General features: G+C 48.0%; 5 protein-coding genes across 5 annotated transcripts; 2 read left to right on the forward strand and 3 right to left on the reverse strand.

Moving 5' to 3' along the window:
* Nucleotides 1-158: 158 nt before the first annotated feature.
* Nucleotides 159-2,054, forward strand: FOIG_10987 (uncharacterized protein; the record flags this gene model as incomplete). The annotated part of the gene is made up of 4 exons (XM_031211516.1): nt 159-679; nt 742-901; nt 952-1,520; nt 1,595-2,054. 4 exons carry the CDS (start codon nt 159-161, stop codon nt 2,052-2,054), a joined length of 1,710 nt encoding a protein of 569 aa, XP_031058700.1.
* Nucleotides 2,055-2,345: 291 nt separating this feature from the next.
* Nucleotides 2,346-4,847, forward strand: FOIG_10988 (uncharacterized protein; the record flags this gene model as incomplete). Its single annotated transcript, XM_031211517.1, has 2 exons — nt 2,346-4,352; nt 4,410-4,847. 2 exons carry the CDS (start codon nt 2,346-2,348, stop codon nt 4,845-4,847), a joined length of 2,445 nt encoding a protein of 814 aa, XP_031058701.1.
* Nucleotides 4,848-4,950: 103 nt separating this feature from the next.
* On the reverse strand, nt 4,951-6,898 carry FOIG_10989 (uncharacterized protein; the record flags this gene model as incomplete). Its single annotated transcript, XM_031211518.1, has 8 exons — nt 4,951-5,001; nt 5,059-5,444; nt 5,499-5,665; nt 5,715-6,222; nt 6,311-6,395; nt 6,446-6,537; nt 6,590-6,626; nt 6,677-6,898. The coding sequence occupies 8 exons, from the start codon at nt 6,896-6,898 to the stop codon at nt 4,951-4,953; spliced, it is 1,548 nt and encodes a 515-aa protein (XP_031058702.1).
* Nucleotides 6,899-8,270: 1,372 nt separating this feature from the next.
* FOIG_10990 (uncharacterized protein) lies at nt 8,271-9,315 on the reverse strand (the record flags this gene model as incomplete). The annotated part of the gene is made up of 2 exons (XM_031211519.1): nt 8,271-8,658; nt 8,717-9,315. 2 exons carry the CDS (start codon nt 9,313-9,315, stop codon nt 8,271-8,273), a joined length of 987 nt encoding a protein of 328 aa, XP_031058703.1.
* A 2,688-nt stretch (nt 9,316-12,003) lies between these two features.
* Nucleotides 12,004-13,257, reverse strand: FOIG_10991 (uncharacterized protein; the record flags this gene model as incomplete). Its single annotated transcript, XM_031211520.1, has 3 exons — nt 12,004-12,640; nt 12,675-12,759; nt 12,822-13,257. The coding sequence occupies 3 exons, from the start codon at nt 13,255-13,257 to the stop codon at nt 12,004-12,006; spliced, it is 1,158 nt and encodes a 385-aa protein (XP_031058704.1).
* Nucleotides 13,258-14,775: the final 1,518 nt, after the last annotated feature.

Below are 14,775 nucleotides of genomic sequence, written 5' to 3' on the forward strand. Positions count from 1 at the left end.
AAGCACCATGTTTGTCTTTGAGCGTTTTTTTCTTACTTATAAGTCGACTTCCCTCCATAAACCGACTATTGGCCTTCAATTCCCAGATCAGTCTTGTCTCTTTATTATCTGAAACAAGCCTCCCTTGTGCCGTGTCGCGGTACATCGAACATAGCACCATGGCTCCCCACACGACCGCTGTCAACGTCCAAGACGGGGCAAAGGAAAGCCCTTACCCCCCGAGCCCTAGGGATTCTTTCGAGAAAACCGGAGATGTCATCGAGGCACCAACTGATCACGTGGCTTCTACCTTGCATCGCCGATTGACCACCCATCAGATCCAGCTCTTGACCATCGGAGGCGCCATAGGTTCTGGAGTCTTTGTAGCTATGGGCGGCGCATTGGCTACCGGGGGCCCTGCGAGTCTTATTCTCGGTTACCTTTTGCAGACCTGCCTCATCGGGATGGCCAATAACTGTGTCGCTGAGATGGTATGCTTCATGCCTGTTCCCGCTGCCTTCATCCAGCATGCGACTCGCTGGGTTGATCCAGCCTTGGGATTTATGGTTGGGTGGAACTACTACTTCTACATTGCCCTAGGTATACCCTTTGAGCTTGTCGGGACGAGTTTGATCTTGGGTTTCTGGAGGGATGACATTCCTGTTGCCGCCGTCATCTGTGTCTTGGCTGCTATTTACGTGTAAGTCATTCTAATTCGGCAAGGTATTGTTCTGAATCGCGTGCTTACATGTTTTCCGACAGATTTCTTAACGTCTTTGCCGTTAACTGGTATGGTGTTTCCGAGTCATGGCTTACTTTGGGAAAGCTTCTTCTCTTTGTCATTGTCTTTCTATTCACCCTGATCACCATGAGCGGAGGAAACCCACAGCGTGATGCGTATGGATTTAGGAATTGGAGTCCGGTATGGCCTTCCTTCACCCTACCTCAAGGGCATGTGCTGATACGTTTTAGGGCGCCTTTCTCGAATATCTCAATACAGGAAGCCTGGGTAAGTTCCAGGGGTTCTTATCCTGCTGGTTCCAGTCTGCATTCGTCGTCGTCGGCCCGGACTACGTTTCAACCATGGCCGGAGAGGCCAAGAACCCCCGTGTTTCGCTAAAGAAGGCTTACAAGACTATGTACGCGCGTTTCGCCGTCTTCTTCGTCGGTTCAGCCCTATGCATCGGTATTGTAGTGCGCTCCAATGACCCGACCCTAGTCGGTGTCCTCAACGGCACGGAATCTGGTGCTGGAACTGGCGCTGCGTCGCCCTACGTTATCGCAGCCAAGAACATGAACATCGCCGTCCTCCCGAGCATCATTAACGCCCTCCTTTTGACTAGTCTTGTCTCGGCGGGCAATAACTTTGTCTTCTCGGCTACACGTGGACTGTATGGTATGGCGCTTAATGGCCAGGCGCCTAAGTTCCTCCAATATACCACCCAGCGCGGCGTTCCCATCTACTGTCTGGGATTCACCATGCTCTTCTCTGCGATTGCGTTTCTGCAACTCAATGACAGCTCTGCTAAAGTATACTACTGGTATGTAGCGAGAAATATAGCTTGGCGTGATATCTCGTCGCTGTCACAATCATCATATAACTAACCACCTGCAGGATCGTCAACTGCGCCACAGCTGCCGGAATCATCAACTACATTGTAATGAGCATCACCTACGTCTTCTTCTACAGAGCCTTAAAGAAGCAAAACATCGACCGGTCAACACTACCATATCGAGGTTGGGGCCAGCCTTACATGTCCTACGTCGCCATCTTTATGCTTTCCGCATTGCTGCTCTGCTTTGGCTACCAGAGCTTCACTCCCGTGTGGAGTATCGAGAGCTTCTTCATCTATTACACATTTCTACTACTTGGTATCCTCACATATACCTTTTGGAAGGTGATCCACCGCACCAAGTTTGTCAAGCCGGAGGAGGCTGATCTCATTTGGGCACACCCGGAGGTTGACGCACACGAAGCCTTTATTGCTGGGGAGCAGGAAATCGGCTTCTGGAGAGAGACTGCAGCTATGGTCGGTATTAAGAAGTATCGTAATAGGGCCGAGGAGAATATTTAATAGCTGATAGTTATTATTACCATGTCTTCTATAATTTGCAGCAGCAAACAGAATTACACAAAGAAAAAATCAGCGCATTCAAGGTTTTAATATCAACAGTCCAACATTGAACATCAGAGCATCTTGAAGCAAGTGTTCAAAGATCGTAGCTGAATGCAGTCACCCAATAAACGCACTCCGATTCAGCCATTTACCAGGATGCGATGCGCAAGGCTGACTGCAACCTCCTTCAACTTCGAGCGGCTGAAATGCCATCCCCGCATCAGCACTTGGCATCTTCAGCTTCCTCGGATGGACCCTCTCTCTATTATCAGCGGCTGCGCTGGCCTCACCACAGCGATCGGTAGTTTAAGTATATCAATTAATACCTTTGTGCGCAGCTGTCGAGAAGCCCGCAGCGATCTCGACAGGGTTTCGCGCGAGCTTCATTCTCTCCAGACAGTCCTTGAACTCATCGAGGAAGACGCAAAAGATGACACGAAGCCATTTCCACCAACAATCCAACACCATGTGTCGGGCATTGTTTCAAACTGTGGATCCGTTGTTCTCGAAGTTGAAACATGCATAAAAAAGTACGGAGATGGACGTATCAAGAGCAGAGCCTCCTGGGCCATCAATGGTCAAGGCGACATGGAGAAGCTGAGGTCCAGTCTGGAAGCTCACAAATCAGCCCTGGAACTGGCCCTTGACATGATATCTCTATCTTTGACGAAAGATATCAAAGTTGATACGACGGAAATTCGGAACGACACAACTGCGATTAAAGACGACACGGCTCTGATACTGCAAGAAATAGCGCAGCTTCAGGCTCGATTGCCCGATACTGTTGCTTCCCCAAATGATTATATTCTTCAGAAGTTCTTGGAGCATATGGCGACATATACTGAGACGACTCTCGACGTCGATGTGTCCTATAGTGATGGCATGAGCTCTAGAGCTCTGTCCATTGTCGATGAGCACTATCACAGCTCACCCAAATCTCCGCGGTACGATCTACCGATTTTAGGACCTCAATATCCCGCCGCCTTGGTAGCTAGTCAGTCGTCAGACTCGTCAAATCCAGGTGATGCCCTCAAAAACGGCATTAATCACCCTGCCTCTTCAAAATCTCACAATCACGGACATGGTCACTGGCCGAGACCAACAAGGGAAGACATCCTCCATCGCCCAAAGGGACCCGGTCCCGTATCTTCTTGGCCTGAGGTCTTCTTCGACAAAGAAGTTGCACTCGGCAATGATCCTCAAGCACCTCGTTCAAGCGCCCTAGCATCAGATTCTAGAATTGAAGAAACGCAAAATCAAATCGCACCTTCGCTTGTGCGAGTCCATCAAGGTGACAGCCATAAGAAATCTGTGCTTTCTGAATTTGCAAGGCTAGACACCTTTGATCCTCTATGGCGTGAGCGCTATGGCGACTATCTCCATGGCAAAAGACTCTCAAATGACGCGATCAGAGAGAATCAGGAGTTCGTCATCGGCCTTTTGAACGAAGTCAAGAAGGATGAGATGCTATCCTATTCACAACAAAATTATCCACTGCCATCAATGGACGATAAACGAAGGCACAGTGACCGAGGTCAGCCGCTGCCATCGATACGTGGCCCCCAGCACGCGGATCTCCTCAACTCAACTTCTCATCGATCCCTTCAACAACTGATACCGTATATGGTACCGATTAGGCGACCAATTCCAACAGAAGAAGACGATATTGTCAAATTATCATACAGCACTAAAGGGCTATCCAGTCAGGAAGAATACCATATCCAAAGGTTTAGGGGCAATGTGGTCGTTGATCTTCCAGTACCGGACAGGATCCTTAACCTTGTTCCTCACTCTTCCCCTCCAGGTCGAGACGAATTCACGCATTCAAGATTCAGCTTCATCACCTGCCCACCAGAGGTTTTTGGAAATCGAAATTATACTTTGAGAGCTACCCTATTTGCTCAACCACGACAAACTCAGTTTATTCTAGTTATGCAACTAGACCCTAATGACAAGGACTTCGTATTGCGCTGGAATTTCATCCATGATTCTATCGTATATGCCCAGCAGAAACACCAAGCATCCGGAACCTCACAGGAGTTCTGGAAGCGAGTTATTGTTCATTTACATTTGGCTCATGGAACGCAATGGGGAGCCCGTAGCAGTGATCATCCATTAAATGTGCTAGAGTCCATTGGAGCAAAGCAGACAATCAATGCCAAAGTCACAAGAATAGACTCTGAGTATCTTGATGAGCCGATAGAAGAGGGCTCATCAACAATCGGAGGGCACATGGTTCATGCTATCATGTCAGAGGTATGATTTGTTCCACAGCTGGAGAGATTCAAAAGCTTGTGCTCACCTTCAAAATAGTATACTGTCCAGCTACGCCAGCTCGGCTTTCCGCCCGGGACGGTAGTCCCCGCCGAGGTCCCGATCCAAGTTGTGATTACATCAGCTCGTGCCCCAGAAAACTTCCCGACGCTGCACTGGTCCAACAAATTCATTCCATGGACCTGCGCCATCAACGAAGCCGTCCAAGCTCAACATGTCATCGATATGAGCGAGTTTTCTGACGCCCTTTTGACAGAAACTAACTTCTTATGGGAAGTTCTGAGAAGAGATAGGTCTTTACTCGTGTCCAAGCGTAAGCCGTTTCCGACTTATGACTTGTATATCTTCAGATTTGATAGCTTGATTATAGAGCTCCAATTTGATAGCTTGTTTGTGGAGTTCGAGTCAGATTTAAGTCCAAGGACCTCTTCGAAGGAAAAGAAGTCAAAAGAAAGGTGGACAAGGTGGTTCAAGTGAAGAAAAACAATTTTTATAAATTTAAGCTTTAAACAATGCATGTAGCCCAAAAAATATGAAAACATATTGCCACTAGTTCCTCCGCTTAGTATACAGGACTCTCTTATACCTCGATCGATTTAAACAGGAGCTTCTTGGAAGGATCCGGAATAGACTGCGACATTGATCAGTACACATACTTGACACTACTCGCATTCATCCATTAACTTACCATATGAGCAAACTCCATGTTCGGGTATCTTTCAGTAGCATCGCCTGCATTCTTGACATTGTACTGCAGCAATGCATGGGCTAAAATCATCTTGATCTCGTTTGCGGCGAAGAATCTTCCGGGACACGCGTGTCGACCATACCCAAAAGTCAAGCTGCTCTGGTTGACACTGACAAACTGGTTGTTTGCCGCCTTCTCAACTGAACCGCCGTCCTTGGCTTCAGTGCGAAGCTTATAAAATCTCAATGGGTCGAATTTGTCGGCTTGTGGGAAGACATTGGAGTCGGAGCTGACTGCGACAGCAGGTATCTCTATTGTCACGCCAGCTGGGATGACCTGGCCGCTGGATAGAGTGAATGGTTTCAGAACCTTACGCTGGAAGGAGGCTGTAATACTTATGTTAGTGGTTTACTTGCTGGGGCTATTAGACTATGCCTTACCCATCGTCGCAGGGTGGACTCGAAGTGTCTCCTTGAGAAAACTATCCATCTTCTTCATGGACTGCAGGACGTTGCACGTAAACTTACCACCGCTCTGCGCTAATGCTTCACGGACCTCATCTCGAAGTTCTATCTGCAGGTCTGGCAGAGCCGCCAAGTCGTAGAATCTGCTTTAATTTTAGAGGCATACCCAATATGTACAAGGTAGTGACTCACGCATTTGTGGCTGTCAACGTCGTGGTGTGAACCGCTGCAAAAGTAAGTCCCAACTGAACCTTGGCGAGGTTCTGGCTATTCTTGTCAGGGAACTTGTCCTTTCCGTCGATGAGCCACTGCAAGAAATCATCCGGCTTCTCATAAGTCGGATCATTCATTGCGTCGGTTCTGGTTTTGACCACAGGCTCAAGGAAAGCTTCAGCTTCTGCGATTCGCTGATACAGCTTCTTTACCTCGGGAAGACTTTGAGCTCGGAAAGGACGTAACCAAGGTCGCATGTTCTGCACGGCACGCTGGGCACCCATGACTTCCATGGTGTAGTTGATGGCTGCATCAAGGTATTGCTCGGAGCGACAAAGCTCAGGGCCGATAAACATGCGACCGGATACCATACCGACGATACGAAGGAGAGCGTGATGGATGTTGACCTCTGTCCAGTCGTCGCATGGTGGCATGGTAAGATCCAATGAATCTCTAACTTCGCTTGCGATAGTCAAACTCAGTCGAGCTGGGCATTGTCAGAGCGCCTCTACACATTTTACAGATTTTTACATCTTTGGAAGGATCTGCTTTTCAGATTTCCATTGTGAACTTACATAGCGAAGGTGTCAATTCTCCTTTGATGGTGTGCGGAATGATGGGTACTGACGTCTCGATCTTGGTGTACTTGGTCTCCATTGACTATCGACATGGTTAGATGAGCAAGTAAAACTTGACATTCATATACGCACCTCATCAACTGCAGCCTCCATGCTTAGAGTAGCATCAGGCAGCTTCTTGAGCTCAGGGAGAAAGTCAGGTGAGATGACGATAGTCGGAGAAGCTAGAGACATTAGCTTGAATGAGACTTGTGATACTGGTCAACAGATACATACTTCGCGATGTAGTTATCAAGAAAACACCATCTTTGAACTGAAAGGTTGTGAGCTTTGCTTGTGTCACGAGCCAACGAGTGATTTTACCTTTTGGTACCCTGCCGAGTATAATTTCCTGGCTCCTGCCAAGTACGCCTGTCTTCGCTTTTCTGTGCTGCCAAGCTCCTCACCAATGGTGGGTATAGTCCATAGTCGCAAAGCGTTAACGACTCTGGGACCTATAGCGGCAACTAAGCAGGCAAATAGAGCAGTGACGATAATTGGCCATCGGCTGGATACAAAATCGAGGGGGGATTGCGCATTGCCCATGGTGAAGGATTTGAATAGTTAGTGGTTAAGAAAAATGCTCGAGGACATGGATATTTCGGGTTCAGTTTATGGCTATGAGCAGCGAAGCCTAGGTATTAATACTGAGAGCTACGACATTAATCTGCAACAACACGCGGCCAAGATCCGAAAATGCACCCAGTCTCGGGAAGTTGTTTAATACCGACAGGCCCCTGCGTCATGATCGACACAACTACCGCGTAATAAGAACAACCCAATTGGCCTTTCCATCTTGTTGTAACAGAAGAGAATGTTTGATAGACATAAACTCTACTGAAAGGAGCAAGCAGTCTCATGACACAGCTGCGGATTCGCGTATAACTGTATGGGCTAAGAACATGCCCAATCTTGCATTGCCTCGAAGCACAGACATGATAACGGCCTGGTAATGGCATTAGATCTGGATGCCGAGCTCAAATTAGCTCGTTTCGTATGTGATTTGCCCCTATTGCGTGGAGGGTTCTATACTTAGTCGTGATATACACTTAAGCTCGCGGGGCATGATTGACACCGAAGCCGAAACCGAAGCCGAAACCGAAACCGACAAGAACATTACGCCATGTAACCGCAATCTCGTTCACAAGCACGAATATGAATAGCCAAAAGCTGTCGATCCCTCGGGAGTGTGACTCGGCATTGGAATCTCAACCATGAACCGCAGAGAACGCCCACTTTAGCCATGAGCTACAGCTAAGATCCTGTTAAAACAGCTATACATATTCCCAGAGTTCGCGAGGGGATGTCGAGGGTTTACATTTGTCTTCTCTCAGATGACATTGATCACAAGAGTTCCACCTCCTTCAATGAGGGAATCCTCTCACACTTCGGTAAAGTCGACGTCTATCCGCAATTGCCGCCTCATTCTCTGGTCTTTACTACAAACTTGAACCATCAAAGTCAGAGACTAGGAAACTTTGCAAGAACCCCTTTTACAGAGTGCCTGGCGAAAAGAAATTCTTTGCAAAACCTGCTCAAATGCGGCTCTGACTTGCATATTACATTAGATCTACCGCGAGTTCATTGTATTCAATGAGTATGAAGCATGTAACGGTGCTCTGGTGTTTTTCAATGTCGATAGACTTGAACTGATAAGACTAAGCTAACTTAATCAAACAAGGAATTGGCTTGTACTACTAAACTGTCTTCAGATCCACTCAATTCTTCCTTTATCAGAATACTGAGTCTTGACTTCTAGGCAATTGACAAGTCCTTCAGCCGAGGTGGCAACCTGGATGATGGTACGGTCCTTTGCCCCGATGAACCCCTATTCTGAAACCTTGGAAACCCAGTACAACAACCCGTCATAAAATCCATCGACGTTAAGAACACAAATATTACAGTTATGAATACCGAGTTAATACCACGTTGCAATCTCAAGCAACTCTTCCATAGTACCGTACCCGCCGCTCAAAGCAACGAAGCGACTTTCTGGCCCTTCATTGAGCACAGCCTCAATCATAAGCCTCTTTCGGGTATGCATATCTCTCATAACCGTGCAAGACCCAAACTTGGACATGTGGCTCTGGCCGGTGTCCTTTTCTTCGAACTTGGCGAGCGCAGCGGGTACAATTCCGTGAACTGAGGAGGGACCGGATACCTCAACTAGAGTGCTGGCAGCGGCTCCCATCAACCTCGTAGTGCCGCAACCGTAAATGAGAACGATGCTGTTTCGATGGAGTTCCAGAGAAAGCTCCTTTGCTGCCTCCACATGGCTGGGGTCATTGCCGCTAGATGATCCGCCGCTGGCTATTGTCAGTCTACTCCAACCCTAGCAAGCTTTACTGGGTGGGGGAATCTTACAACAAGCAAACAATACGAGGGTTGGAGACTTTTCCTGGAACATGAGTGACTGAATGAGTCCCATGGAAGAACTGATTAGCCATTGAAAGGGTGGGTCCTTCAACCTCAGTAGCCCAAGACTGTTTGTCTGTGACATTGGGGCTGATAGTTGCAACCTTCTGTCGGTGGAGGAAGGGGGTCAGGATATGTCGTAACCATTCCAGCTGGTTGAAGCCGTATTGAAGTGTACTGACGCGCATCGTCGTGACTCCCTGGTGGCAGAGGACTTCCCTCTTTATATCGCTTGTGCCGTCGTAGTCAAGGTATGGGTAGAACTCAGGGTAACCGATTGCTTTCCACACTCCTCTATTGGAATCTGGCGCTCCCTGGAGCAGTGTCTTCTCCGGAGCCTTAGTTCTCAGCTCAGCTAAGAGGCCCTGCTTCACCATTGAGTCGCCTCTGGTCTCGATGAGCTGTTGATAGCTTGAAGGGTGTGGTACTAACATAATTCCGAGCATTATGTAATGGTTCTTCAAGGCCTGCTGCAGGAGGGGGACAGTGAGTGATGTTGACCCACCAACAAGAACTGGAATCTTGTTGCGGCCAATCATGTCTTCCATTTTGTTGATTGCCAGTGATATAAAATCATCTGTCTCTTCATCGGCTTAAGGTAGTCGATATGATGATGTGGAATATCTTGAATTTCGTCACGTTCTGGCTTGGCTGTAACGACACTGCCTGGCTTATGGCACTGGAGGCTATCGATCGAGATAACCTCACCAAGGAGTGCTTTGGAGACAGCAACTCCTAGCTTCATGTTACCGGAGGCGGTGGGGCCAAAGATGGCAACAGCGGGCTTGTGAGTGCATGTCATGATGCTCCTTGTAAGCGTTGGTAGTCTCTTTTGATAGACCTAGTTTTCCGAAAGATTGGCTAGAATGGGAAGATGAGAAGATGTGTGTCGGAATTTCAGTTCCTCAGCGAATGGTCCAACTTTTATAGCTGTCTCGACACTTCTGTTATCCTGTGCCTCACGCGGTAAAGGGGAAATGGAAACAACTTTGGAACAAGTCTCCAAAGGACGTACCATGCGCAGAACAGGAGTATCAGGCATCATGCAGACAGCTCCGCGAACTCTCCCGTAACGTGTAATCAATCTTGGTCATTTCATAATTGATTGCATTTTGGGACGGCTTGGGCACATCAGCAGGTTTAAAGTTTATCCTATTATGTTGATATATGTGTTCCGAAGAAGCTTCAGAAAAGATGCAGGCTCTGCGACGCTTTGACTGACGATCTCGCCATAGCTCAAGACGCCGACAATTCCCATTGATGCATTAGCCGAGGTATAGCACAAAGGGTCACGCGCCAAAGCCCTCTCATTTACATACGAGGTTCGATGATCAAAATTAAGTTTTCTAACGTTCCGCCCCGTCCCGTCCCTTGTACGACGCGGAAGGCATCTAATCTGGCCGGGCTATCTTGCTGACCCTATACCTGGGATTTGAAGATGACGTTTACAGCGTCGACTACAGACTGCGATATATATTGAAGCCATTTCCCTGCTCATCATTTTCGTTATCGAATACTTTTTCTGCTAACACAACTACACTTTTACCAAGGTGCCTTACACATAAGTGCAAGGCAATCATATTTACGTCATACGCTTATCAGATATTTGTACTCCTATGATCTCAGCTGCTAGTTGTTAGTGCTCTATTATGAACAAGTAGCAGCACTTGATGTAAAACTAGGCATGCCTATTTAAAAATGCCCTCAGTGCGTTTAACGATTGGATTACTAACCTTGGCATCTATGCAATCGATAGAGAAGCCGTCTTCAACGAACCTGAAAATGTCTGGCTTGTTTTCAGATTCCAGCGGTCTCGTCAATCCATCATCAAGCGTCGGAATAGGATAGTGTTGACAATGTGGAAACCCACCTAATGCGTCTAAACTTGTACGTACCCATCCTCGGTAAATCGAATCTCCAGAGGGCCGAGTATCAGCTCGGGCCGTACCTTGCAAGCTTTTACGGACCAGTTCTGTTCGTGATAGGAGTCGCTTCCATGATTCTGAACGGGCTGCAGGTCGTAGTCTCGGCCGGTACGGAGGGCAGGGGCGGTTGGATGAGGGTGGTGTACTTGGTAAGTATTGGGAAAGCTATTACCTCATGCAGCTTTCTCTTGTGTCTCGGGACCCTCTTGGTGTTAAGGTAGCGAAAGAAGGTAAGGTAGATAGATGATGAGATAAGTCTAGAATGATTTAAATACTTTGATAAATACATAACATACATGCATAACGAGTAAAACACCGCAGTGCTATGAGTAGTTACCAGAACGTTATAACTGGATCATGAGCAAAGCTCAGAAAATGACACCACCAGGTCTGACCATTGCCTATCCACTCCCTGCTTAATTGGTTTTTCAACCTCGTGCAGTATCTCACCTGCAGAAACCCTAAAGCGCAGTCCTGCTGTAGAAGGACAATCATATACTTTGCATGAATTTCCTTCCATATTAGGCCTTGAATCTTAAGCTTGACTAGGAGTGAAACTAGGTTTTGTTGTGCTCCCCCTTTTCAGGGTTCCAGCTTGGAGTACTGAGCTGTCCACCACTTAGTCCAGTAAACATCCTTGAGGAACGACAGGTATATCTTATCACAGTAGTCGAGGTAACCTTGGGCAGGCTGACAATCCGGGCCAGACACAAGGCAATGACTTTCCGAGTCATGGTAGATTATAGGTTCTATCCTACGCTTGGCTGTATTGCAAGTACGATGGCGATATATCCGTACACAAGCCACGGTCAGAACCATAAAGATTGACGGTGTCCATCGACACAGCGGAGGATATATGCTGCTCCATGCTTGGTCGGGCGTTCTCCGTCTGTAGCAGGAAAACCCCTGCAAATATTAAAAGAAGTCCACAGATTGACGATAAAGTGTTGACGATGGCGACTGTAGTGAGTCCTCCGAATAGAATATATAATGAAAAAAGAGTCGCAGTCGTAAAACTTATGTAGTACAAGGGATTGACGCTTTGGCCGATGGTCAGCAAATTTCACATACAAGATGATAAGATTTACTTACATGCTCAAAGGAAACAAGGCAAGGGCCTTGTTGAAGTAGTACAGCTGGATGATAACACAGGGTTCTCGTAATGCTCGCTATCAGCCATACCTAACGGACCGTACGAATCAATAGCGCATCGCTGACCCTTGCGCAGAACAGAACCGTCAGGCAGTTTAGTCTCCCGTATGGCTGTGCGCTGCATCGCGACTGTGAATGGGTCAGCAGCTTATTGTAGTATCATGGTAGCTCCTCGGGGATCGCAGGGAGCATACTCATTGCCGAGAGCCTTAGCCTCTGAGACTCCTTGACAACACTGTCGACGAGTTTGAGATTGTACAGCGATGTCTTCTTCCAGCCTTCGGCGCCCAGGACTTGAAAGATTTCCTTTCGAAGATACTCGACCAGTTCGGGATGCAACATTATGTTCTGCATCGTTTCGATCAGGAGGTCCGTGGTGGTGTGGATGGCTGCCATGGACAGGCCGAGTTGGCATGAGGCTTCGTCATAGGGTTCACCTTTCCCTTCATGATCGAACCAGTCAATGGCATCATTGAAATCCGGAGTAGGTATTCCCTCCACCTGCATGCGCCGACGGAGCGTTCGTCGGGCCTGGATGACGGGCATAATAAGCTTCTTCGACTCTGCAAATTGCTGGCGGATCGTCTGGCATTGCGGCAGGAACCAGTGAGCGATATGCCGAAGCGGCTTTGGGAATATGCGAAGTATATAGGCAGCAATGAAAGAATCGACAGTGTAGTTCTTGGTAATCTTGAGGCATTCCTCATTGCGGCAGAGCTCGGATCCGAAAAACACCTTGGTTGAAATTCTGGCGACGACATCAAGGATTTCTTCAAAAACTCGTATTCCTTCCACTCTACAACCTGTTAGCATCGTGACCACCTCATCACTTCTGCCGGTCCTCACCTGTCGAAGTACCAAAATGGTGTCTAAGGGCGAAGTCGGCTTCAACCGACAAGGGCTCCGTCACCTGGTCTGATGATTTGTCAACTCTAGCTCTGACGTCTATTTTGGCGAAGATGACGATTGGTTCTTACTCAATAGTTTTGTCAACTGTTTCTTCACGACAGTCTTGGTGAGCTCGTCCTCGCGGCCATCTCGGAACGGCTCGAAGCCGGGAATTGTTGCGTGGAAGTCTTCCACGATGCTCCCAATAAAGTTCAAGTCGGGGTTGTTCCGGATCCCCTCAGCAAACTTGGGTGGTAAAATGAGAAGATCACACGTATCTGTGATCATATGGTAGGGTTGTTGAGGAAACATCTGGCGACCCTTCTCGATCAGATTGCCAGCAGCCTTCGCAAACTCCACTCTTCCCTTGATCCCGATGACCTCAAATCCAGTTGGATTAAGGACTGGCCACTTGTCGGCCGATTTAGCTAACACATGCGAGATAGTGTATGCAGAGACGCCAAGGCAAAAGACGAGATAGACGACATCACAACCTCCCAGCCAGGCGAGGGTGGATTGCTGCATCCATGATGAAGTGGCTGTGTGATTTTCGGTGTTGTCCGTGGCTCGAACGACGCGACTCAGCCGGTGTGTGGTATGAATGGATGTTCTAGTATGGACATTTGTTGCATCAAGGCGTGTCAAGCAAATAGGAGAGGTGAACCGTTGAATGGGTATTTATAAATGGCAGTCTCTGATGTGAAGACACCAGTTGCTATGGCGAAACACAACGCTGATCACATTTGAGAGGCGCTGAGCTATACGACGGCATTGAGCTATGAGAAACCTGCGCAGCTATACATGACTACGAGGGCTTCGGCTGTTGATCACTTATCGGGAAATCGCAGTGTGATATGTCCGGGCAATGCTGGGGCGCCGTGATGCCCCGAAACTCCGGCATCTAGACGACAATTGGCGGCCTGCTCGCTCCACCGATGACCCCCTGCGTCTCCTTTGAACAAGTTGAGCGCACCGTCTCTATCGTGTACAGATCAGGATGGAGATATTCGCATGGGTGACCTAAACAGGAGCCCCGGAGACGCCCTGTTCTCATTTGCAGTTGTCACGATCCGACGTAACCCAGCCAAAATAACAAGCTCCGACCAAGTTCCCAAGCCCTAGTAAGCACCGGTGGAAGCGGGCACAAGAAGCAACTGTTAGGTGGCCTATTGGCACAAGTGGACACGACTGACAGAGGTATGACCGCTGCAACGGCTGTTATCTCCACAACGCTAGGGGACTGACCTCCCTGTGTATCTCTGCTATTTCTTCAGCTATGCCAGGCGGCCAATCTAGAGCTCCCTAAGTTCCTCCCTAATGATTGACCAAGGAATGCCTTGTGTACACCCTGCTTGTTAGATTAGAACGAGCTTAGAGCACGGGTTTATTCAATACACGGCCTTCGACGTCAAAAAAGCCTTTTATGAAAAATGATTTCTATGCCACTAGGATGTAAAGATGGGGTGCGCGGACTCCTGAAACCGGGAGACGGTGTTTACGGGACCCGACAGATAGCATCTACCCCACAGGCTTAGAATGCGAAAATCGGCAGAGAAAGTAGGGCGCCAAATAAAAGAGAGCCTAGACCTTAGTATGGCACCACAACATGGAAATAAGTTAAGTAGCTCCTAAGCTAGGGGGCGAGAATCAGATTGGCACTAAGCTTCAGTAGCAATCCCACAGTACCTTGATTCCCATCATGGTAGCAAAAGAATATCAGGCTAGTTTATGCGTAAGATTTGCAACCTGTTCGGTCCCCCAAGTCAATGGGGAACACCAAACTGACTTGGCTAGACAGCGATTTATGTCATAAGCTAGGTTCTCTCATAATAAATACCTCACACAAACGAATGTTGAGAAAACCACTAGTCTGTGTGCCGTATGCCCTGGTTCGGTGAAAAAGAGCAGCAACAAAGCAAGCTACCTACCTATTCCTACCTAGTTCACGCAGTATAACAACGGATGGTATCGTCATCCAGCGAACTCGTGAATGAAATACACGTGCTATTGCTCTAGAACTGAATCTGGTGACGCTGCGACCCT

Source organism: Fusarium odoratissimum (assembly GCF_000260195.1).
Source record: "Fusarium odoratissimum NRRL 54006 unplaced genomic scaffold supercont1.20, whole genome shotgun sequence".
Taxonomy (NCBI): domain Eukaryota; kingdom Fungi; phylum Ascomycota; class Sordariomycetes; order Hypocreales; family Nectriaceae; genus Fusarium; species Fusarium odoratissimum.